Genomic DNA, 26,380 nt, shown 5'->3' on the forward strand with positions numbered 1-26,380 from the left:
AAAAAGAAAAACTATTCTCACCATTTGATAAAAATGCTCTGATCAAAGCATCCTTTTCAGCAGTGGATCAGGGACGTCATGGTGGAATGTGCATGTCACTACAACAAGCTAATGATGACAGCTACGTGCAAAAATGTGTCCATCCCAGTGCCAGGGTTTTTGTCATTGTCACTTTAATTCCAGGACCCACTGAATATTGAGTTTTAGGACTACATAAACATTCAATGCAGCATAAGAAACCTTAGACAACAGGTGTCAAAGTCAAGGCCCGGGGCCAAATCCGGCCCGCCACAACATTTTTTTCGGCCCGCGAAAGCAAATCAAACTTGTTAAATTCCATGATGATTGCTAAAATCTGAGCCAAAATTTCATATTTTTGGATGTCAACCACAATAAAAGTCATTATTCTTGACTTCAAATTTGAAAACGAGTTATTCATTAATTTGCTGTGTGCTCTATATGTAATATTTGAAGGGATTTAAACATTCTAATGGGTTCCCCAAATTCATAACGGCCCTCGAGAGGAAACCATAACTACAATGTGGCCCGCGGCAAAAAATGACTTTGACACCCCTGCCATAGACTCTCTTCTTTCATTAGAAAGAATGAGTTAATTCCTAAATTATATGGGTCTGAAGTTATATCAGAATCAGAATCATCTTTATTGCCAAGTATGTAGAACACACAAGGAATTTGTTTCCGGTAGAACACGCTGCACTAGTATCGTTGTCAAAAAAACTGCTAAGTGGCACTATACAGTTCCATTTTGGCTACTGTTGAAAGAGTTCAAAGAGTTAATGGCTTGGGGGAAGAAGCTGTTTAAATGTCTGCTGGATTTGGTGCGCATGGCTCGGTAGCGCCTGCCTGAGGGGAGTAGCTGGAAAAGGTGGTGGGCAGGGTGCGGAGGGTCCAGTAGGATTTTCCGCGCCCTAGTTTGGATTCTTGCAGTGTGCAAGTCCTCGAGAGTGGGTAGGGCGGTGCCAATGATTTTTTCCGCCGTCCTAACTGTCCGTTGAAGTCGGATTTTGTCCATTTTTGTGGCGGCCCCGAACCAAACGGTGATGGAAGAACACAGGATGGATTCGATGACAGCCTGAGGGTCCACTGGCAGATCGTGGGGGACACACCAAGCTGGAGAAGTTTGGGGATGAGGAGTTCTGGGATGATGGTATTGAACGCAGAGCTGTAGTCCACAAACAGGATCCTTGCGTAGGTTCCAGTGTTGTCAAGGTGGTCGAGGATGTGGCGCAGTCCAATGTTGACTGCATCCTCCACAGACCTGTTTGCCCGGTAGGCAAACTGAAGAGGATCTAGCAGAGGTCCGGTGATGTTCTTTAGGTGGTTCAGCACGAGGCGTTCAAAGGACTTCATGACCACAGACGTCAGAGCGACAGTTCTATAGTCGTTCAATATAGTCGTTCAATCCATATGAGCTTGAAATGAGGGTGGCTGTCCAAAATACAATGCAATACTATATACATATTGGTTCATGCAGCGCTTTAACAACAGCTGAAGCTGGAACCGAGCGCTAACATGGTAAATAGGAAATGCTGCCCCCTTGTGGAAAAGAAAAACATTGCCAAAGGCCACGGTGAGCGCTTTATGGGCACCCAAGCATGAAAAATCCCGAACAAATTCGGGAATGGCGCTCTACGTCATATTTTTTTCAATTCTCGAATAATTAGTGAATGGCAGTGAATGAGTTAACAGAGGGGAACTTTTTGAAATGTGTTTGTGTGTGCGTGCGTGTGTGTGTGTGTGTGTGTGTGCGTGTGTGTGTGTGTGTGTGTGTGTGTGTGTGTGTATTTGTCGAGGTTTACTTACATGTAGCAGTAGAACAGCTGCAAGGAATGACTGACCCTGGCAGTAACCGATTTCCTCATCGTAGACAGCATAGGCCTTAAAGTGACAAAAAAAATAGAGAAAAAAGGAATAAATAACAATGTATTAAACCCATTTCAATACCGAACGGCTCTGCACATTATTTATGTTTCGAGTAACAACACAATAATGGTCTTAATGACAGCATTATAATATTTTAGGCATTGCTCAGATTTTTAGTCACTGAGAAGACACTTTTTTTGTTCGTGGACGATTGTTGATTTTTCAGCATGGGCTGATGTTGCATTTTTCATCACGGTCTCTCTTAATATTAGACTTTAAAGCAGGGGTCGTCAATCCTGCTCTTTAATAATTAACAAGGTCTGCAGAAGATGGATTATGATGCTGATTATTTGAATCAGGGGGTGAGGGGAAAACGGCAGGAGAGTTGTCCTCGCGGAACAGGACAGAAGACCTCTGCTTCAAAAGCATAGCAATTTCGGTAATCATGAATTCGATGTTAGAATGGCAACAAAATCCGGCTTAGTTAGGCTTTTGCTTCTATTTAAGCATATTACTTGAGATATTATGAACTCGTGTATATCTGAAATGTGTCTTTATTTATTTATCTTTAACTAACAAATATTCACAAACACTGACTTATCTAGCTAGCTATCATTTAGCGATCTAGCTGGCTAGGTAGGTATCTACTTCCGGGTTGAGTGAACGCTGGCGCGTGTGGCTGCCGCTACTCACCCACACAAACGCTTATCCTGTGACTGTAAAGTGACCTTGAGAGTTTTGAAAGGTGCTTATAAATAAAATGTATTATTATTATGATTATTAGGCAGCACCTCTGATTATGATTTTGATAATAGGTACGTATTTGGAAGAATAGAGCTGGGTGTAATGACTGTTCATTGATTTTTATAGCAGTTCAGAGCTCCGTGCAAAACCCCATTTTTGACACACAAATTGTGATGCAAGAACGCTTATTTGGAGTCTTTAAAGCATTTCGTTTTTCAATACAGTGATACCTTGGCTTACGAACGCTTTAGCTCATGAATTTTTCGCTTTACAAACATTAAATTCGTGAGAATATAGTCTCGTTTTAAGAACTAGTTTTCAGCGGACGAACCAAACCACACAGCGCCACGGTGGCTGACGGACTTGTTTTCCACACCCACCTCCTTTGAGTGCAGATGTGGTTCGTTATCGAGTGGAGTACTTTTGCTATTATGGGACGGAAAAGACCCCACCACAGGCTCGTGTTAAGCCCAAGAGAACACAAAAAAATGTATTATTATTATTATTATTATTATTATTATTATTATTACAAAAGAAAATTACAGTTGAGCAGAAGAAGGAGGTCATCGAAAAACACGAATGAGGTGTGCATTTGTGTGATTTAACCCCCCAGTTCCAGTATGCTAAGTCGACCATTGCTACATGTGGCTAAGGGTGTTTCTGTGTTGTCTAAGCAACGGTCTCCGGCAATAGAAGAGGTTGAAAAGCAGCAAGCAGGGGACCGTGTGAGTGAGGGTATTAAACGCTGAGAAAGCACAGCAACTTCACTCGGATATCACCGAGAGCCACGTGATTGGTCAAGAACGCAGCAAAGAGGGGGTCGGGGGTTAAAAATTAGAGACAGGCAGATGACAGAGAGAGAGTGAGAAAACACACACGAAAGGAAGACGACAGAGCTTGAAACAAAAAAAGTGAAAAAAAAAAAAAAAAACAAGTGCAATGGTGAGAAAATGAATCAAAAACTGAAATTTGTACTTGTTTCAACTTTGATAGTTGGAAAAAGGAGAGTGGAGACTGCAAGGTTACAATATCCCATCGATCAGTCTCCACAAATAACCCGCACAAGCCATCTGTACACTGGATGCAAATAGCTATCAACCAAGCTAAATAGGACACAATTGATGAGGAAAAGGGTAAAATTATCGCAGAGAAAGCACCTACAAGGGATCATTCCTCAAGATGGTGAAAGAAGAAGGCCATGTTCCTCATCAAGTGTTTAATGCTGATAAAACCAGCCACTCCATTCCATCAAGCCATCAACGACCATCACAAAGGTAAATAAAATGACTTTATTTTACAGTACAGTTTATTTCTTTAATCACATTACAATAGCACATTTATTATACATAAAATAAGGTATATTTTGTGTAGAGTTAAGGCTTATTTAGTAGAAAATTATGTTTTACGGGGACCTGGGAACGGATTGTAATTTTTAATGGTTTCTTATGGGAATTGAATGCTCGGCAGATGAACTTTTTGCCTAACACACACTTTCAGGGAACCAATTAAGTTCGTGAGCTGAGGTATCACTGTACCTGGATTACAAAAAAAAAAACAGTTTAAATTAAAAGAAAAATATTTTAAAAAAACTGTACATAGTGCAAGAATAAGAAAAATATATGGATTTATGTAGCTGTATTGCATCAACATAAGGTGGCTGTGCTATGGACAAAAGAGACATGCTGCCCCCTTGTGGAAAAGAAAAAAAATGCCAGAAGCCATGGCCAGCGCTTTATCAGCACCCATGCATGAAAAAAATTCGGGAATGGCGTTCTATGTCATATTTTCAATTCCCGAATAAATTTGTGAATGGCAGTGTATGAGTTAATATTGAAAATTCAAATGCTTGTATTATAGATCTATCGAAGTATTAAGTATCTCATTCCATTCCCCTTTCTTAATAATTAGGCCAATATTTGAGGGGTTTTAATGGATTTGCCCAATCGTGTTTGATGTACAGGTAACGGTGATGTCTTGGTGGACTATAATCTTCATGCTGACATGCTTGACAGAGTGTGGCATTCACACATTTCCAACTCAGCAAGGTGACATGTTGGTTGACAGATGGATGGGGGAGGTCCTGGTGGGAGATATCTAAATCCGTTAGCCTGAGTACACAAAAGGCTCAGCAGGATGAAGTATTTGAATCTATTTTAAACCAGACACCAATTTCAAGACAATTCTCATTGTTTTTAAAAAGCTGCACATCTACTATATTGCATTTGACAAAAAAAATAAAATAAATACAACCTAAAATATTAAGTGTTGCTCACCTTGACGATACGTACACTCTTCTCTTTCATTTAAAGGACAACCGACACCATTTTTTTGTTTCCTAACTGACATCAGAAAAACGTTTTATAACATCTAAAATACCCAAAACACGCAGGCGGAGATTTGTAGTAAAATGCAAAACACCAATAAAAATGAGTTAAAGCGTCCCAAAATCACTTCAAAATGAACTCGGAGATGGCGAGTTTCAGAAGGTGCCGCCCCCATGTTCGTGACATCACGCCAGGACGTCTTGCCTTGCTCAAGAATCAAAACAATGGCTTCAGATTGGGAGAAGATGCTTTCTTGTTTCTCATCCAGTTATGAATATGATTCAAATAGTTCTCAAGAGGAAAGCATAAATGTTTGCAATCGATTAAAGAAGTCCTTCCGTATCAATTCGAGCTGTCGGGACTGCAATGTAGCGTCCCAGAAAATAATTTCGCCATCAACATGAAGTTTTCAGATCAAACAAAGTATCCAAAATGCATTGTGTGTCGCTTTCTCGGTCAGGGGAGTTCCAGACGTGATGTCACGTCATGCATCGTCATCAACTCGAAAACAAGACTTCCTGAATCTTAAAATGAGTCTTAAAATGTAAAATATAGCTATATGCCGTTGAATCTTTGTAAAATACACCCAGTTGAAGTCATTTGAAATGATTTGACAAATTATGGACACAACTTGTCCAGAGGCGTCGGTTGTCCTTTCAGGCAAGTAAATATGCATTTTATTAAGTGAACGTTCTGTCTCCATGGAGACCTGAACTTGGGTGAGAATAAATGTTAACTTTTTTTTTTTTTTTTTAAAGCGTCCAATTTTCCAGCAGAGAGACACTTAACCATGTCTTGTAGAGGTTATTTGGAAGTGGGACAGAATGGAACATGAACAAAATGAAGCAGACTGTCACCAAAAAGTTCACACAGCCCAATTGACCTTTCTTGGAGAATAAAAGGTTAGAAAATTAACAGCTCCCTCCATATTACGGAGTAGATCCATGTGCAGATGAACACTTTACAATAGGTCCTGGATACTCAGTGTGGTAACCCACTCATGCCTCAAGATCCAGCCAACCTTATCAGCAGCAAATCTACATGAATTTGCATACAAATGAAGGCCAGCTCACCACTGACCTACTTGGGTTCAGACCGGATGTAAACCGAGACTGACAGGTCCTCCCACAGTGTTGATGGTACAAAATAAACTTTAAAAAAAGTATGAGGACTTTGTCATTCATGATAAAAAATTACATTTGACTTTTAGCTGACACAATATTGAGGTATCCATATTAGTGTAACTTAGCACTCAATATTCCACCCGTTTGAGATATTTTGTCTCAATCGTACAGGTGATGAATGAAAGTGGCGGTCAGACTTATTACGAAATCAGCGATTATGTTGACGATGATAAGGATTGAAATGATTTGTCACACATGAAATGATGATTTGTCACATAAGCAATTGTGATTCTCACACAGATTATTGTTCCTGTACTTTTTTCCATATCGGTGCCCTTTTCGTCTGTGTAAGCTCTCAGTCGTACAGGAGTGGTCCATCGATGAAAAGGTTTCTTCAGCCATCATCCTTACTTCTTTGAAGGTGTTGGACATTTCGCTTCTAATCCGAGAAGCTTGTCAGCAAACTAAGATTTGCTGGTAGCACTGGCCCTATATATATATATATATATATATATATATATATATATATATATATATATATATATATATATATATATATATATATATATATATATATATATATATCCCTAATGTCCAGAGGCGGTGGTGCCCAACCTCTTTGATCGTTACCACGGAGGCTTTGTCATGCTGATGAGGTGATACCAGCGCGAATGGGGCAATCAGGGCCAGTAATAGACCATAATCAGTCAGGACAAAAGCAGTAATCAGTGTAGCCTCAGGGAATATTGCTCTGCTCCCCCCAACCTTAGAGCAGGGACCTATCAAAGCAGAAGTTGAGCACCGCCACATCTGGACATTGGGTATTTAGGGCCAAAGCTACCAGCAAATTTTAGTTCGCTGACGAAGCTTCTCGGATGAGAAGCGAAACGTCCGACACCTTCAAAGAAGTACAGATGATGGCTGAAGAAACCTTTTGGTCGATAAGTGGAAGGGAAAAATCATTGCTAGAGGCCATGGTCAGCTCTTTAATAGCACCCAAGCATGAAAAAAAATCCTGATTATGATGTATTATTATTATTATTATTATTATTATTATTATTATTATTATTACACATACATTAGTGGTGTGAGTTTGTTTTACTTCGGGTTTAGTGAACGCTGATGCGAATGGCTGCCGCTGCTTACCCGCAGAAAAAATATCCTGTGACTGTAAAGTGTCCTTGAGAGTTTTGAAAGGCGCTTATAAATGAAATGTATTATCATTATTATTTATTATTATTATTATTATTATTATTATTATTACATCATATTTTCAATTCCTGAATAAATTTGTGAATGGCAGTGAATGAGTTAGATTTGTAATGACTGCCAATAGTACACAGCAGGGATGTTACATTTAGTTTCACATTTGACTCTTGCCTTGCAAATCTTGTAGAGTGAATCCTGTCCATCTCCGTCACAATCTTTGAAGTAGTCATGGGCCGGGAATGTACGGTGGATGTCTCGAGTGATCACTCCCTCCTGAGCCGAATCCTGAAATGATTTGTGCAGTGCAGGATTAAACAATATGTCACAAACACTGGAAATCTCATCAACAGTGGAATGTATGCAATGTGTACATATTTAAAACTCACACATATGTTTTCTTCTTTTTTTTAGGAAAGAGAAATGGCTACTTGCACATGGATGAAAATTGTTTATTTGTGGAATTTTGTGCAAAGAAATCAACTATGAACATGTCAATCGATGAGAAGGTTTCTTCAGCCGTCATCTGTACTTCTTTGAAGGTGTCGGGCGTTTCACTTCTTATGCAGTTCGCTTCGTCAGCGAACTAAAATTTGCTGGTAGTTTTGGCCCTATATACAGTAAAGTCTCGTTATATCGATATTCAAGGGAGTCCGAAAAAATATCGATATAACCGGGACTATCGATATATCCGACCCTGTTTGCATGTAATTTTCTCCGTGCGTGCATAGAAATAGTATCGATATAATCGGCACTATCGATATATCCGATATCGATATAACGAGACTTTACTGTATATATATCCCTACTGTCTATCCCTACTGATGCCAGACTCTGCTATGATATGTCCCTGCTCTCAGGTTGGGAGGAGCAGAGGACTATTCCCTGAGGCTACACTGATTACAGTGGTACCTTGGTTTACGAACCTCTTGGCTTACGAACTTTTCAGTTTACGAACGTTAAATGTATGAACATTTTCGGGATACACACGGAGCTGCCTCAATGAGTGATGTATCGTTCGCAAAAATGCCCGTTCTTCTAACAACAAAATGGCAGCCGGCTGTTTTTGTCCTCTATTCCCCGCCCCCATCAACCCAGCTAAACAGAACACAATTGATGAGGAACTAGATAAAATTAGCACAGAGAAAGCACCTACAAGGGATCATTCCTCAAGATGGTGAAAGAGGGTTACGTTCCTCATCAAGTGTTTAATGCTGAGGAAAGCAGCCACTCCATTCCATCAAGCCATCAACGACCATCACAAAGGTAAATAAAACGACATTATTATACTGTAGTTTATTTAATTATATATAATATTTAGTTCATATAATACATAAAATAAGGTATATTTTGTGTAGTTTTAAGGCTTACAAAATTAGAAAGTATAAAATTATGTTTTATGGGGACCTGGGAACGGATTATTCTCATTTTAATGGTTTCCTCTGGGACATTAATTTTTGGAATACACACTTTTCGCTTTACACACTGTCTGGGAACCAATTAATTTCGTAAGCCAAGGTATCACTGTACTTCTATTGTCATGACTGATTACTTCTATTGTCGTGCCTGATTATGGGGTCTACAACTGGCCTGATTGGCCCATTTGCTCTATGAACATGTCTACTTGATTTTATTGAGAGCAAAAACCACCTTGAACCAACCCTCAACCTAACGGGGCCTTGATGAGGATATCAGAGAGAAACTAAAGGCCAAAAATATCAAGACACCAAAAGTGTGAGAGCGAAATGCCATCTTCATTTCTACATCAGAGCGAAAAAAGATGGTGCTGGGATTTCCCAGAATGGCGCTATCCTGCTTGTGCACTCATCTTGCCAGATCCTTCACACTTCATTCGACTTGTATTTCACATTACAGCAAATCTAGTTATTTCAAGTTCAAGGTTCTGGCTGCAGATTTTTGGTGGATCACTTAATATTGAATTTTAGGACTACGTAAACATTCAATACAATGTTAGAAACCTTCGACTCTCTTCTTTCATCAGAAAGGAATCGTTAATTCCTAAATTACATGGCTTGAAATCTTGAAAAAAAGTCTATTTCGAGCTTACGTAGTTGTAGTTATCTGCATTGATAGTGGGGGGGGGGCTGTATAAAAGCTAAATGATGCCCCCTCGTGGGAGGGAAAAACACAAAAAAGGGTTAATTCCTAAATTATATGGGTCTGGAGTTATATGAGCTTGAAATGAGGGCGGCTGTCCAAAATACAATGCAATGGATACATATTACCGCCATGGTGGTTTAAGGTATTATTTAGACCATGCTTACAACATACTTCTTCGGTCATTACCACATAGCCTTAGTCATGCTAATGAGGTGATAACAGCGCTAATAGGGCAATCAGAGCCAGGCATAGGACAATAGGTAATCAGACAGACCAAAAGAAGTAATCACAGCCCCCAACCTTAGACATATGACCTATCAAATCACAGGTCTGGCATCGCCACCTCTGTCCATTAGGGATATATATCAGGCCAGAGTCACCAGCACTACTTCAGTTCGCTGACGAAGCTCTTCGGTTGATGAGCGAAATGTCCGACACCTTCAAAGAAGTACAGATAACAGCTGAAGAAACCTTTTCATCGATACGTATTGGCTTATATAGCGCTTTAACAACAGCTGAAGCTGCAACATAGTGCTAACATGGAAAAAAGGGAAATGCTGCCCCCTTGTGGAAGGGAAAAACATTGCCAACGGTCTCTGCCAGTGCTTTATCGGCACACAAGAAAAACCAAGACCCGAGCAAATAGCACTCTACGTCATATTTTCAGTGAATGAGTTAATCATCAAATCACAATGTGACTAGATGATGCTGAGGCCCGAGCCTCTGTTGGAGCCATACCATCTGGTGCAGGACCCTGTTCTCTCAGTCATTGAAGATATTTATTTATCTCTCAGACTGGACTGTATGCCGAAGGTCACTGATATGCTGCTTCATTCATGTTAAACGGCTTCCTTGTGTTCCGGCGTGATGAAAAACAACCTGCCTGTACTTCTCCAAAACAATTAAAGGATAACCGACACCATTTCTATGTTTCCTAACTGACATCAGAAAAACGTTTGATAGCATCTAAAATACCCAATATATGCAGGCTGATATTTTTAGTCAAATGTAAAACACCAATAAAAATGAGTTAAAGTGTCCCAAAACTACTTCAAAATGACCCCAGAAATGGCAAGTTTCAGAAGGTCCCGCCCCCTTTTCGCCAGGACGTCTTGCCTTGCTCGAGAGTCAAAACAATGGCTTCAGATTCGGAGAAGATGCTTTCTTGTGATTCATCCAGTTATGAATATGATTCAAATAGTTCTGAAGAGGAAAGCATAAATGTTTGCAATCGATTAAAGAAGTCCTTCCGTATCAATTCGAGGCCTCAGGACTCCAATGTAGCATCCCAGAAAATGCACAAGATGGCGCCCAAGCTCCGTTGGAAATGGGCTGATTTGTCTGCTGGGAATTTGTGTCAACTAGTATCAAATAATAGTCTTGGTGCAACACACAACAATTCACTATCGCGTTATTGATGTATTTTCCTTCTAATTTCGCCATCAACACAGATCAACACGGCGTTTCCAGACCAAACAAAGTACCCAAAATGCATTGTGTGTCGCTTTCTCGGTCAGGGGCGTTCCTGACGTGACATCACGTCAGGAATCGTGATCAACTCGAAAACAAGACTTCCTGAATATTCAGCGTGAGTCTTAAAACGTAAAATATAGCTATATGCCGTAAAATACGCTCAGTAAAAGTCATTTGAAGTGATTTTACAAATGATGGACGCAACTTGTCCAGAGGCATCTTTTGTTTATTAACTGACATCAGAAAAACGTTTGATAGCATCTAAAATACCCAAAACACGCAGTATGATATTTTTTTTCAAATGCAAAACACCACTAAAAATGACTTAAAATCTGCAAAAAAATTGAGCTGTGAATTGACGTCACGCCTAGACGTCTTGCCTTGCTGGAGAATCAAAACAATGGCTTCAGATTCGGAGAATATGCTTTCTTGTTACACATCCAGTTATGAATATGATTCAAGTTGTTCTGAAGAGGAAAGCATACATGTTTGCAATTGCTTAAAGAATTTATTCCATGTCATTTTGAGGCAAACGGGTGGGGGGGAATGTCGTACCCAAAAATGGCCACCGCTGTTGTGAGGAATGAATCAGCCCGTTTCCACAGGCTGATAAATTCCTTCCATGGAGCTTGGACGCCCTCTTCTGGCTTTTGGGTGCAACACAAGGTTTTCAAGCCAAACAGTACAGCAAAATACATTGACGTGATGGAAGGACCGCTACATTGCGTCTTTTTTTACGGTCAGGTGGCGGTCCTTTAGTGACGTCACGTACGGACTCGTCACCAACTCAAAAACAAGACTTCCTGAATGTTCAGCGCGAGTCTTAAAATGTAAAATATAGCTATATGCGGTGGAAAATACACTCATTCGAAGTCATTTGAAGCCATTTTACAAATTCTGGACACAACTTGTCCGGAGACGTCGGTTGTCCTTTAAGAGAATTCTATCATGGGATCAGATGGGATCAAAAAGGAGAACGGCATAGGGGTGAACACATGTACCTCACATTTATGAGGTTCTGTGTTCGAATCTCTCATTGGTGGGGTGTTTTCGTCTTTTGCCTGTGGTTTTGTAGGCATACTCAGATTATAAATACATTCATTAACAAGTGTGATTATTTTGCAGGATTACAGGTTTAATGTGGGGAGATGCCGGGTGTTGATTTGAGCTCTACTACCACTAAGGTTCGTCTATGTAAGCTCTCAGTCGTACAGGAGTGGTCCATCGATGAAAAGGTTTCTTCAGCCGTCATCTGTACTTCTTTAAAGGTGTCGGACGTTTCGCTCCTCATCCGAAAAGCTTTGTCAGTGAAGTAAAATGCCAGACCTCTGCTTTGATAGGCCAGCACAATTTTACTTCGCTGACGAAGCTTCTCAGATGAGGAGCTAAACGTCCGACACCTTCAAAGAAGTACAGATGACGGCTGAAGAAACCTTTTCATCGATGACCCACTGAGGTTGCGGCAGGTTGCGTTTACTTTAAAGTTATGATGAAGTTGTTCCCGAAAGTGAGCATTTTAAACATGACACAAATGGAACAGGATACGGTCAGCGGCGAATCGTATTTACCCAAGTATTTTTCTTTTTAAATCAAATTTCAGGGTGAGCTGTCAAAGTCATCCAGAAAGCTGGTGATTTTATGGGTGCGAGCCTGCATACCTGCACCAATGGCTACTCACTTTGCGAACTCAGTGTTTCACGTCATATCACAAATCTCACACAGCGTTACTATTTAAACACCATATCGCCAATAGAACACGCTAACCGTGTCACCTGTTTTTTCCCCCAGTTGAAGTCATGTATCATCATTATTGTTTCATTATTACAAGGGAAGGAGGAGGTGCTGGTTTTGTGTGCGTGATTAATTATGTGCAAGTAAGTGTGTGTGTGTGTGTGTGTGTGTGTGTGTGTGTGTGTGTGTGTGTGTGTGTGTGTGTGTATGTGTGTGTGTGTGTGTGTCAAGGTGGCCTTCGTAGGCTAAATTTATCTTTTTTCATTTTCCAGACTGCGTCTTGTGGATAAGCAATGCAATTAACACATGAAGGAAGTAGGTATCATGTCTGCCTTACAGTTCTAATGTTTTTTTGGGAATACCAGGTGTTCTAGCATCCTCCTCTACAACAGTTCCAGCCTAACTTTTTTTTAACTGGAAACAGCTGTCCCAACCGAGCCTGTACAAGTACAACATTTTGAGGGGTATATTGTATGATGTACTCATTTCAAGTAATTTTCATCGCATGAACAAAGGAGCAGAAGTATGCTAGCAACAAAAACAGATTCACAAAAAAATAACAATAACAAAATCCAGCAAATTCACTGCTCGTACATGCAGCAGAAGATATGCACATGTGCATCGGTGCATGTGTATATGTGTGCATGTGCAGTAAACCAGGTTGCTTGAAAAGTGTGCATACTACTCTAATTAAATGACCAAACACATCTACACCGAAAGAAGCTTTATTCCCAAGATCAACAATGCCAAATGCAGCTTGCTGTACTTGATCGGCCAAGCGGAGAGCATTGAATGCGTATGTAGTCCTAAAAGTCAATATTCTGTGGGTCTCGCAATTTGAGTGAAAATGACAAAAACCCTGGCACTGGAGTGGACACATTTTTGCACATGTCTGGCTGTGAATGAGTTAAGTAAAAACGGTGTTGATTTGCTAATGGTTGAGAAACACTAATGTAGGTGATGAAACTGTCTTTCAGAGTGAGTCCAATTTAAGAAAATATATGCAGTTAAAAGTAATATATATATATATGTGAAGTCCAACATAGCGTTAAGAAATGCATCACTTTACAGTATGTGCAACATATTTAATGAAAAACACATTTTCCGTAAATACCATGCATACATCAAGGAGGACTAATAAGAATCTGTTTGACATTGAAAGTTCAAAACACTTTAATTTAATAAACCATGCATGTCTCTGCTAATTAAGGTCCTCATTACTCAAAAAATGTCTCAAGGAAGTGCAACTGAAACTCTTGTTTTCTTGCACTAATGTTGCTCAACTGTTTATAAGACTAGGTAAGTGTAACTTACTATTAACCAGGGATGTTTGATATTCAACCCCCTCAACTTTTAAAGGACAACCGACGCCTCAGACAAGTTGTGTCCATAATTTGTAAAATCACTTGAAATGACGACTACTGGGCGTATTTTACAAAGATTCCACCGCATATAGCTATATGCCGTTTTAAGAATCGCGCTGAATATTCAGGAAATCTTGTTTTCGAGTTGATGACGATCCCCTACGTGACGTCACATTTGGAATGCCCCTGACCGAGAAAGCGACACACAATGCATTTTGGGTACTTTGTTTGGTCTGAAAACTTCGTGTTGATGGCGAAATTAGAAGGAAAACACATAAATAACACGATGGTGAATTGTTGTGTGTTGCGCCAAGACTACTATTTGATACTAGTTGACCCAGTAGACAAATCAGCCCATTTTCAACGGCGCTTATGGCGCCATCTTGTGCATTTTCTGGGATGCTACATTGGAGTCCAGATGCCTCAAAATGACACGGAAAGACTTTAATCGATTGCAAACATTTATGCTTTCCTCTTCAGAACTATTTGAATCATATTCATAACTGGATGAGTAACAAGAAAGCATCATCCAAATCTGAAGCCATTGTTTTGATTCTAGAGCAAGGCAAAGACGTCCTGGCGTGACGTCACGAACAAGGGGGCGGGACCTTCTGAAACTCTGTATTTCCCCATTTTGAAGTAGTTTTGGGACACTTTCACTCATTTTTATTGGTGTTTTGCATTTGACTAAAAATATCAGACTGCATGTTTTGGGTATTTTAGATGCTATAAAACGTTTTTCTGATGTCAGTTAGCAAACAAAAAATGGTGTCGGTTGTGCTTTAAATAGTCACTGATAATACATTCCAATACAATTTATTCCTTCACTTGCGTTTATCCCCCCAAGAAGGGCCTTTATATCTCAAAAAATATGTTTTTAACTCATTCACTGCCATTCCTAAATGTATTCAGCAATTGAAAAGCATATTGTGGAGCGCCATTCCCGAATTTATTCGGGTTCTGTTTTTTCATGCTTGGGTGCTGATAAAACGCTGGCCATGGCCTCTGGCAATGTTTTTCTTTTCCACAAGGGGGCAGCTTTGTCCTTTTTTCCATGTTAGCACTTTGTAACAGCTTCAACTTTTGGTAAAGCAATATATCAGCCAATATCTATGTATTGAGTTGTACTTTGGACGCCCACCCTCATTTCAAGCTCATATAACTCCAGACCCATGAAATTTTTTCTGGTGAAAGAATAGAGTCTATTGTTTCTTACGCTGCATTGAATGTTAATGTAGTCCTAAAACTCAATATTCTGTTGGTCCTGCAATGTGAGTGAAAATAACAAAAACCCTGGCACTGTATTGGACACATTTTTGCACTTCGTCTGGCTGTGAATAAATTAAATATTTTGATGTGAACATTATTTGCTCTTTTTTTTTTAAATGTGGTTTTGTAATACAGGTATTGAGAAACAAAATGCTCGAAGGCTCAAAATAAGTGTTTTTGCATCACAGTTTTTATGTCAAAAGTGGTATTTTGTGCCTACGTAGCTCTGAACTGCTACAGAAATCAATGAACAAATCTTACACTCGTAACACAACTCTATTCTTCCAAATATTTTCAAAAACACCCCTTGGTTATTCGCCGCTAACCAAGGGCTTTTTTTCTGATGAAAGAAGAGAGTCTCAGGTATCTTACGCTCCCTTGAATGTTTATGTAGTCCTAAAACTCAATATTTTGTGGGTCAAGCAATTTGAGTGAAACATGACAAAACCCCTGGCATTGGAGTGGACACATTTTTGCACATGTCTGGCAGTGAATGAGCTATGTTATATTTCTACCTACTACAAGATGCGCCTCTGTAAACTGTCCTGACAACAAAATAAATCGTGTTAAATGAGTCAGTCAAAAAAATCGAAGCCTCATTGGAAGCTAATTTTTCAAAGCACATTAAAGAGGATCACAAAGACTTGCAGAATGCTTTGGGAGATACAATATAGACATCTGTGAGCAGACATTTCTTATTTTCAGAGTCAGAGGAGGGTAAAAAAAGAGCCTTGTCATGGGCTTGTATTCATAGAACTCCTGCAAATTATTTTGTGTTAGTAGAGCAGTGCACATTGTGTGCAAGGGAGGATGTTGTGACAGATAATTGATGGTGCTGAAGAGGCTGCAGTTCCTGCCCAACGCTTTGCACCCCCCCACCACCCCCTGCAGAGATTAAAGAGTTGCTTCTTTCAGCGTTTCCATGCTTTACAGTCACACATTCACCTTAATGAGCGGCACAGAATTTATGTTTGGATTGTACGTAGAGGGAATAAATGCATCCTTCCTAAATTCAGTCTTAAATGTATTCAAACAAAGCATCAAATGACTCGAGAAAGCTTTTAGGATGATGCAATGCTGTACTGCGACACTGAATATTTCAAGAATAATTAGCATATTGTTAAATGTCAACTTTGCGCATAAAAAAGACCAAAAAATGTCATTTTTTTTCTTTCTTTTTTCAAAGTCATAGCTTCGAAAGGTAGCAGGTAAAGAATTTTGGACACGGTACTAGGGCTAATTGGGTAATCAGAGCCAGGCATAGAACATTAGGTAACATTAGGTAATCAGATATATATATATATATATATATATATATATATATATATATATATATATATATATATATATATATATATATATATATATATATATATATATATATATATATATATATATATATTGGGTATATATATTATATATATATATATATATATAATTGGGTAATCAGAGCCAGGCATAGAACATTAGGTAATCAGATATATATATATATATATATATATATATATATATATATATATATATATATATATATATATATATATATATATATAGAACATGAGGTAATCAGATATATATATATATATATATATATATATATATATATATATATATATATATATATATATATATATATATTGGGTATATATATATATATATTATATATATATATATATATAATTGGGTAATCAGAGCCAGGCATAGAACATTAGGTAATCAGATATATATATATATATATATATATATATATAGAACATGAGGTAATCAGATATATATATATATATATATATCAGATATATATATATACCTCATGTTCTATATATATATATATATATACCTCATGTTCTATATATATATATATATATATATATATATATATATATATATATATATATATATATCTGATTACCTCATGTTCTATGCCTGGCTCTGATTACCCAATTATCACCATGGTGGCTTAAGGTATTATTTAGACCGTGCTTACAATAGACTTCTTCGGTCGTTACCACGGAGGCTTAGTCATACTAATGAGGTGATACCAGCGCTAATAGGGCAATCAGAGCCAGGCATAGACAGTAAGTAATCCGACAGACAAATGAAATAATCAGATTAGCTTCAGGGAGTAGTCTACTGCTCCTTAGACCAGGGACCTATCAGAGCAGAGGTCTGGCACCGCCACTTTTGTCCATTATGGATATACATGTGTATAGGGCCAGAGTTACCAGCATTACTTTAGTTCGCTGACGAAGCTTTTGGGATGGGGAGCGAAATGTCTGACACCTTCAAAGAAGTAGATGACGGCTGAAGAAACCCTTTCATTGATACATATTGGTTACTATAGCGCGTAATTAAAGCCGAAGCTGGAACAAAGCATTAACATGGAAAAAAGGGAAATGCTGCCCCTCATTGGAGGAAAAAACATTGCCAGAGGCCAATGGCAGCGCTTTATCGGCACCCAAACAAGAGAAAAAAATTGGGAATGGCTCTCTACGTCATATTTTCAATTCCTGAATACATTTGTGAATGGCAGTGAATGAGTTAAAGGCCTCTCTCTTGGGGGTAAATATTTAGTTTAAAAAGCTGATGCATGGTAATGTGTTTCGAATGAAGAATTCTTATCGTAGACGGTGTCTATGTAATTATTTTTTTTAATGTTTGCAATTACAGCACAGCCTGTTTGTTTGACTTTGACTTTAATTTGCTAAAACGTGAAACAATGGACAGATGAAGGATTCTCACAATACGATTGAAATGTATTCTTTGTTGATGAATCATACATATTTGTATTAATCCGAAATGCATCTTTGTTTGTCTGTGTTTGCAAACAGAAATCTGCAAAATAAAAATTGAATGCTCTGCCACTCACTGGATGACAAAGGGAACAATAAATCTGTAAGCAAAGCGGACTGTATCGGGGGAGTGAGTCAGATATGTGCAAGTCACAAGCAAGCCTCAGGTTGTAGGCGTCAAGTTTGAAGTAAGTTGCAATTAAGTTACTGTGGGAAAAAAAAACCAAGAAAGTTAGGTCGCAACATGAAAAAGGTCAAGTCATAACTTGGTTGCAAGTGAAAAGGAATAACATTTTACTCAGCACAGCATGATGTGTATTAAGGTGATGATGAAATGTATTTTATCTCTGGCATCCCTTCACTGGCTCCATTTTAGAGTTCTTTTCAAGATCCTTTTTTGTTTTCAAAACTTTCAATGGCCTCGCTCCTCCTTACCTCTCTGAGCTCATCCACCCCGACACACATTCCCGACGCCTCAGGTGTGCTGACCAGACATTATTAGATGTGCCAAAAACTAAACGGAGGCTGAGAGGGGATGGAGCCTTTTCCGTTGCTGGTCCCAGTCTCTGGAATGACCTGCCACTGAACATTCGGCAAGACCCCTCGCTGCCCACCTTTAAAACCCGCCGAAAAACTCACTTGTACTCTTTGGCATTCGACTCAGCATGATTTTGACTTTTGATGAAAAGATTCCTTCAGCCGTCATCTGTACTTCTTTGAAGGTGTCAGACATTTGCTGGTAGCTCTGGCCCTGATTGCCCAGTAGCCCTGGTATCACCTCAACAGCATGACTAAGCCTTAGTGCTAACAATCTAAGAGGTCTGTTGTAAGAACGATCCAAATTGAACCTCACACCACCATAATTTCAACTTGATCTTGGCCTTACTCCCTGGTGCTTTCTACTATCTCTGTCGCTGCTTTATTTCCTGTATATGATAGCTATCCATGTGATAGACAGAATAGAAGTTATCATATTTAAAGGTTTCATGTTATATGCTTAGTGAACATGTGCGACTCGAGTACACAATGAAAGCACAGAAACCATGGGTCAATCTGAATTGAACAGACATAGCCTGTCATCTTCATCTAGGAGATCTCGCCTCGGACATAATTTAGTACTTGGTTAACTCCTTCCTTCGACAGAAATTAGGACTTGAACGTCCCTCACAGGACGAGCTCATTAGCCATGTTACAAATCTATCAGTTCATGGAAAAGACAACGAATTAAAATATATGTTTTATTGCTTACAGCTGTTGGTGCTTAGAACGTCCAGAGGCGTAGTATCTAATCAAGAAAACTATGTTTTACTAATGTATCATTTTAATTTGCATATACTCCCAATAAATAGCTTGGCAGAGGGTTGCAGAATTCAGGCGTCTGTCATGAATGACTCCGTGCCCTGCCGGCAGTAAAAGACAATCTTTCTGTGTTCGAGCCTTTGTCCACAGTGTCCGACCGAATATCTCTGACACCATGTTAAGCGCTTTGCTACAGCCTCAGCTGTTGCTAAAGCGATATATCAATCAATATGAAAATGTATTGTATTGTATTGTATTTAGCTGATCAAAATAAAGAGTACATTGATACCTGTAAAAGTTGAATGACCGTGGCGTATTTTCTGAACTATAAGGCTGTCCTCAATGCATTACATTTTCATAAAAGCCAACAATATAATCTGATGCACCTTATATATAGGTCAATATTCAGATTTCTTGGATATAGTATTAAAAATGCTGTTACACACTGCGGCGGTTGTGACAGTCCTATATCAAGAAACTGTATTGTATTGTATTCCCTTAAATGTACCTCCATCAAGCAACCGCATCCACTATTTTAGCTTCTATTCTATATACCTTAAGACATTGAGCCCTATACAGTATATAGCAAAAGTTTGAACATAAGCCATTAATTGAAGGTGCGGTTTATACTCAGATGTGCATTGTCGTGTGGAAAATGCCAAAAATCTAAAAAAAAATAACTCGAGTCTGACATGGATGTATGCATATTGTATATTGTATGCATATTATATTTGCATGAGTGTTTGGAGCGACCCATCTATCGAATACAACTCCTGTAATGACAGTGACATGCTCTACAGTATAATCATCAAAGGCTCCAGTTAAATAATTCTGATACGATGCACTAGGACGAACATGTTTGCAATACGATGGCAATTTCTCGCAAGTGTAATCTCTGACTCAAGAGTTACGATGCATGACAAAGTCCGTTTTATGCATCTACACTGCTGTTGCTGTCATGTTTTTCCAACAAACAGGCAAGCTAAGTGCTACTTTACTTTCTGCTCCTGTGACTGACAGGCACCGTTCCATGATGTGTTACCTTTCTGTGAATTTACAAATCAAATCCCCCGCAGCGCCAATCCCAGCGTCCCCTCTCCCCTACCCGCATTCAGCCGACTTCTCTCTCTCTCTTTCTCTCAATCTCTCTCTCTCTCACCAACTCCCCCTCCCCAAAGTTGTTTGACATGGAAGTTTGATGCGTCATTGCAAAGAGAGTTAAAGCTTGGATGGGAAAGGACCTTATCGATATTAATGAGGCCACCTATTGGCAGTATACATAGGTGTAATATGCACTAAAATATATATGAGGTCATGGCAAAAACGGCATCTTGTTTGAAAATACGGTACCAACCGTTGCCACTCAAATGTCAACATGGATGAAGAATCACACGCGGATGAGCTGGAATACAGCATTAGATGTCAGCACAGGTTCTAACTGAAATATGACGTCATATGACATAATAAATACAAAGGTCATTCATAATGAGCACTGCAAGACACCCTCAGCATGCATGTATTACATCTTCACACTGCATGCATCTTTCAGGCAGATCCCCCGGTGACCGGTAAAGTGATTGAAAAAGGCAGACAACAAGACAGACGGAAATAAGGAGCGCATGAAAGAAGCTAAGACCGATGGTTTAGAACACAGGTGTCAAAGTCAAGGCCGGCGGGCCAAATCCGGCCCGCCACATCATTTTTTTCGGCCCGCAAAAGCAAATCAAACTTGTTAAATTTCATGATGATTGCTAAAATCTGAGCCAAAATTTCATATTTTTGGATGTCAACCACAATAAAAGTCATTATTCTTGACTTCAGATTTGAAAACGAGTTATTCATTAATTTGCTGTGTGCTTTATATGTAATATTTGAAGGGATTTAAACATTCTAATGGGTTCCCCAAATTCATAACGGCCCTCAAGAGGAAACCATAACGACAATGTGGCCCGCGGCAAAAAATGATTTTGACACCCCTCGTGTAGAAGAAAGATACATAGACAATGACAGGATGAGATAACATGGAGGGAGGGAAGTCGTGAAGGCAAGGGCTTTACAGAAAAAAGAGAGATAGACACAAATCAGAGGCTTCTACTAATGGTAGCCTGCAGCCATGTTAGCTATAACTCCAGCTTTAACGACAGGTAGCTTCTTTCACACATTGAGCTCAAATGGAAAGAATTGTTGATGTGTCCAAACCAACTGCCCATCTTTTGATCGCATCAATTTGGAAGCAAACCAACCTATTTTTTAGGAGCATGTTTTCTTTTTTTGCACAGTTACATCTACTGACTTAATGTAACTCAATCACTGTCAGACGTGCACAAATGTGTCCACTCCAGGTTTTTGTCATTGTCACTTGAATTCCAGGACTGATAGAATGTTGTATTTTAGGACTACATAAACATTCAATGCAGCGTAAGAAACCTTAGACTGTCTTGTCATCAGAAAAAAAAGCGATCATTCCTAAATTACAGGTAACATCCGACTTACGACCGGGTTCAGTTCCGACGAAACGGTCATAAGTCAAACGGTTGTAAGTAGAAATCCATTCAAAATGGCAGACACAAGCTTTATATGACAGGATAGTATATGATGTCAATGTGTTGTTTTTAATTAAGCAACGTTTTCTATTGAATACTGTTATATACACCAAACTGTTTACAGTTCATTTATAAATTTGATTTGATTGTGTCATTTTTTTCCGGAAATTCGGGAATGGCGCCCCGTGTCATATTTTCAATTCACAATTAAATTCAGGAATGGTAGTGAATGAGTTAATACTTGCATTGTTTCACTGAGGGTTCCTGATACACTCTCCTCCAAATGTAGCACAACGTGGAAACGTATTTATTACTGTCCTTAGCTTAAATGACAACCGACACCTCCGAACAAGTTGTGTCCGTAATTTGTAAAATCACTTGAAATGACGTCTACTGAGCACATTTTACAAAAATTCCACCGCATGTAGCTATATTTTAAGACTCGCGCTGAATATTCAGGAAGTCTTGCTCCTGACGTGACGTCACGTCTGGAACTCGCCTGACCGAGAAAGTGACACACAATGCATTTTGGGTACTTTGTTTGGTCTGAAAACTTCATGTTGATGGCAAAATTAGAAGGAAAACACATAAATAATGCAATTGTGAATCATTGTGTGTTGCACCAAGACTACTATTTGATACTAGTTGACACAAATTCCCAGCGGACAATCATTGGAGTCCTGACGGCTCGAATTGATACGGAAGGACTTCTTTAATCAATTGCAAATAGTTATGCTTTCCTATTCAGAACTATTTGAATCATATTCATAACTGGATGAGTAACAAGAAAGCATCTTCTCCGAATCTGAAGCCATTGTTTTGATTCTAGAGCAAGGCAAGACGTCCTGGCGTGATGTCACGAACAAGGAGGCGGGACCTACTGAAACTCGCCATCTCAATTTTGAGGCAATTTTGAAGTAGTTTTGGGACACTAACTCATTTTCATTGATGTTTTGCATTTGACTAAAAATATCAGCCTGTGTGTTTTGGGTATTTTAGATGCTATAAAACGCTTTTCTGATGTCAGGAAACGAAAAAAAATGGTGTCAGTTGTCCTTTAAGGGTTGCACTGATTTCAATTTCCCACCCAACACATACTTTTTCCTCCCACTGTACAGTCCAGTAGAGTGGGAGGAAAGAGTTTATGAAACTCTTGCGTTTCTGCATAAATTGCTCAAAAAATGCATTCTGATCTTCATCCAAGTCACACGAGTAAACAAACAGCATCTGCTTAAACTTTTCATATCTTTGTTGAGAATAATGTGAAGATATTCACAGTACAGGGAGGAAATTGCAAGTGAATCATGGATGTAAGTGTCACCATCATTGGGAAGCAATAACCTCAAACAAATACTTCTGATAGTTGCATGTCACTCATGCCTACACGTCGGGAAGGATTTATGACAAAATGTCCCTCCCGCTTGGAAGCCAGAGCACCCGGAGAAAACCCATGCAGGCCACGCAGGGAGAACATGCAAACACCACACAGGAAGACTGTAGATGGAATTCAACCTCTGCGGTTAGAAGTTGACATGCTAACCACTCGACTACTGGTAAGTACAGAAGAAGCTAGTGCTCCATCACGCTCATTCGGCTATATTACATAATTCCCAAGAGGTGAAGTGGCCCCTTGGAACTGGCTGACGCGCGGTGGCACGTTTTGCTAAATCAACAAGATAAAACTGATAGTCACTGGCTCCATACAGCTGAACACTCATATCTCACTAAGCCTTTGAGTGACAGTCGCACCAATCCGAAAGGATTTTAGTAGCACTACAACCATGGCAACCACAATGACAAGTGGTTTCATGAGTCAAAAAAGGAGATGGAAGGAAAATGTTATTCACTCATTCACTGCCAGCCATGTGCCAAAAATGTGTCCACTCCAGTGCCAGGGTTTTTGTCACTGTCACTCGAATTTCAGGACCCACAGAATATTGAGTTTTAGGGCTGCATAAACATTCAATACAGCGTTACAAAACCTTAGACCACAGGTGTCAAAGTCAAGGCCCGCGGGCCAAATCCGGCCCGCCACATCATTTTTTTCGGCCCGCGAAAGCAAATCAAACTTGTTAAATTCCATGATGATTGCTAAAATCTGGATGTCAACCACAATAAAAGTCATTATTCTTGACTTCAGATTTGAAAACGACTTATTCATTAATTTGCTGTGTGCTCTATATGTAATATAGGAAGGGATTTAAACATTCTAATGGGTTCCCCAAATTCATGACGGCCCTCGAGGGGAAACCATAACTACAATGTGGCCCGCGGCAAAAAATGACTTTGACACCCCTGAGATAAAACGTATGTAATAAAATCGTACAAACCACTTTGCCTGCTTTCCGTCCAAAATGGAAGTTTTGATCTTTGTCCTTTTTATCTTTTCCTTGCTAAACAGTACAGCGATAAAGCATGTCCATTCTCGTCGTCTTCTCAGTAAACATGAAACTTAAAGGACAACCGACACCATTTTTTTGTTTCCTAACTGAGAAACAGAAAAACGTTCTAAAATCTAATCTAAAATACCCAAAACACGCAGGCTGATATTTTTAGTCAAATGTAAAACACCAATAAAAATAACTTAAAGTGTGCTAAAACTACAACAAATTGAGCTGCGAATTGGGGATTTTCAGAAAGTCCCGCCCCCAGTTCAGACGTCACGCCAAGACGTCTTGCCTTGCTCAAGAATCAAAACAACGGCTTCATATTCGGAGAAGATGCTTTCTTGTTACTCATCCAGTTATGAATATGATTCAAATAGTTCTGAAGAGGAAAGCATAAATGTTTGCAATCGATTAAAGGAGTCCTCCCATACCAATTCGAGCCGTCAATGACAGCAATGTAGCACTCAGAAAATGCAGAAGATGGCGCCCAAGCTCCGTTGGAAATGGGCTGATGTGTGTCAACTAGTATCAAATAATAGTCTTGGTGCAACACACAACAATTCACCATTGCGTTATTTATGTTTTCCTTCTAATTTTGCCATCAACACGGATCAACACGAAGTTTTCAGTATTCAGTATTCAGTGCGAGTCTTAAAACGTAAAATATGGCTAGATGCGGTGGAAGCTTTGTAAAATACGCTCAGTCGAAGTCATTTGAAGTGATTTTACAAATTATGGACATAACTTGTCCGGAGGTATCGTTTGTCCTTTAAATAACCAAGCGCGGAAAGTAAAACCTGTACCGGAAGTGACAACAACCCAACGTAATGAATGTCAAGAAAATAAAGCACAGCCATTTGCCGGTCAATTATGGGATAGCAGTTATAAACACATGTAACAGAAGCATTTCCAAACATGATTGAAAAGGTTTACAATGATTTAGTTTTCATAAAAAAGTTCCACCTTCGTCGGCCTCGCTGAGTTCATGTTAGCATAACATGTATGCCAGCAGTCAAAAGTATACTCACCTTTGTTCAAATGCCAACTTTGTTTTGTCATGCCATTTTTTATAAAGCTGGCATTTGAACAGGAGAATGTTGGCTTTTTATAATCCACCGTGCATGACAACAAATAACCATGCCAATCACCGTTGCCTTTGTCATCTTATGTCTCTTTACTTTAGGGAGACAATCTGTTGGTATGATATGCAAAAGGACAGCAGCACTGTAATTAAAAAAAACAGAACTCCTGAGACCTTTATCCTTGGTTGTTGGCAATGGAATTTTCAAGCAGCTCCACCCGGAGGGCTTTGGGGCGGGTGGCAACATCTGGCCGATTGAGCAGATTGCTAATTCATCAACCTTTGTAACTATGCCGTGGCATTTTAATGGTCAAGAGGGTTCTACATTTCATTTATGTATGCTTGTGAAATGAAACAAGAGTTGTAATTTTTCTCGCGGTTAACAGCACGTAAGGATACCATGTTTGAAAAAGGCACTTCAACTAACCGCTCATTTTATAATAATAATAATAATAATAATAATAATAATAATAATAATAATAATAATATATTGTAAGAGCATTTTAATGCTCTCAAGGACACTTTACAGTCACAGACAAGCATAGGTACTATAATAAATAAAATACAATCACAAATAGAATACAATAAATAAAATACAATTATAAATAGAAACAAGAGAGAGAGCTACACAGAAAATGCCATTTGAAATAGGTGAGTTTTGAGATGGGATTTTAGACATCTTTCTTTTCGTCACTGTTTGAAAACGAGATCTGAGCAAGGCCAGGTGTCAGGTGTATAATACACGGGACAAAACACAATCAAGTACAGTGATACCTCAGTTTACGAACGCTTTAGCTCCCGAACATTTCGCTTTACGAATATTAAATTCGCGAGCATATAATCTTGGCTGCCGGACTAGTTTTCGTTACCCCCTTTCTTTGAGTGCGGTCTTTGAGGGTATGTACCATGCTGTTGACCACTGATTTTACCACACCAAATTCCATGGACAGAAAACTGCCACCATCAAAGGCAAAGCAGCTGCTTTCATTTTCAATCAGCCTTAGGCATGTCTCCATGTGGTATCATGAATATGTGAGAAAC

General features: G+C 39.1%; 2 protein-coding genes across 3 annotated transcripts in view; one reads left to right on the forward strand and one right to left on the reverse strand.

The window, feature by feature from the left end:
- Positions 1-21,701, forward strand: part of tmem38a (transmembrane protein 38A) — a 211,604-nt gene extending 189,903 nt beyond the window's left edge. Inside the window, exon 7 of the transcript XR_016115506.1 lies at positions 21,671-21,701. The gene's annotated coding sequence lies outside the window, so the exon portion shown is untranslated. The remainder of the gene's footprint in view (positions 1-21,670) is intronic.
- The window catches only part of rabgap1l (RAB GTPase activating protein 1-like), a 132,309-nt gene that overhangs the window by 38,201 nt on the left and 67,728 nt on the right, over positions 1-26,380 (reverse strand). For both annotated transcript variants that reach the window (XM_089000307.1, XM_089000308.1), the window contains 2 exons: positions 7,457-7,570; positions 1,825-1,899 (listed from right to left, as the gene is read on the reverse strand). In XM_089000307.1, the coding sequence (XP_088856433.1) occupies positions 1,825-1,899; positions 7,457-7,570 (189 nt within the window). The remainder of the gene's footprint in view (positions 1-1,824; positions 1,900-7,456; positions 7,571-26,380) is intronic.

Source organism: Hippocampus bargibanti, linkage group LG07 (assembly GCF_051943395.1).
Source record: "Hippocampus bargibanti isolate YZ-2025 linkage group LG07, ASM5194339v1, whole genome shotgun sequence".
NCBI classification, from domain to species: domain Eukaryota; kingdom Metazoa; phylum Chordata; class Actinopteri; order Syngnathiformes; family Syngnathidae; genus Hippocampus; species Hippocampus bargibanti.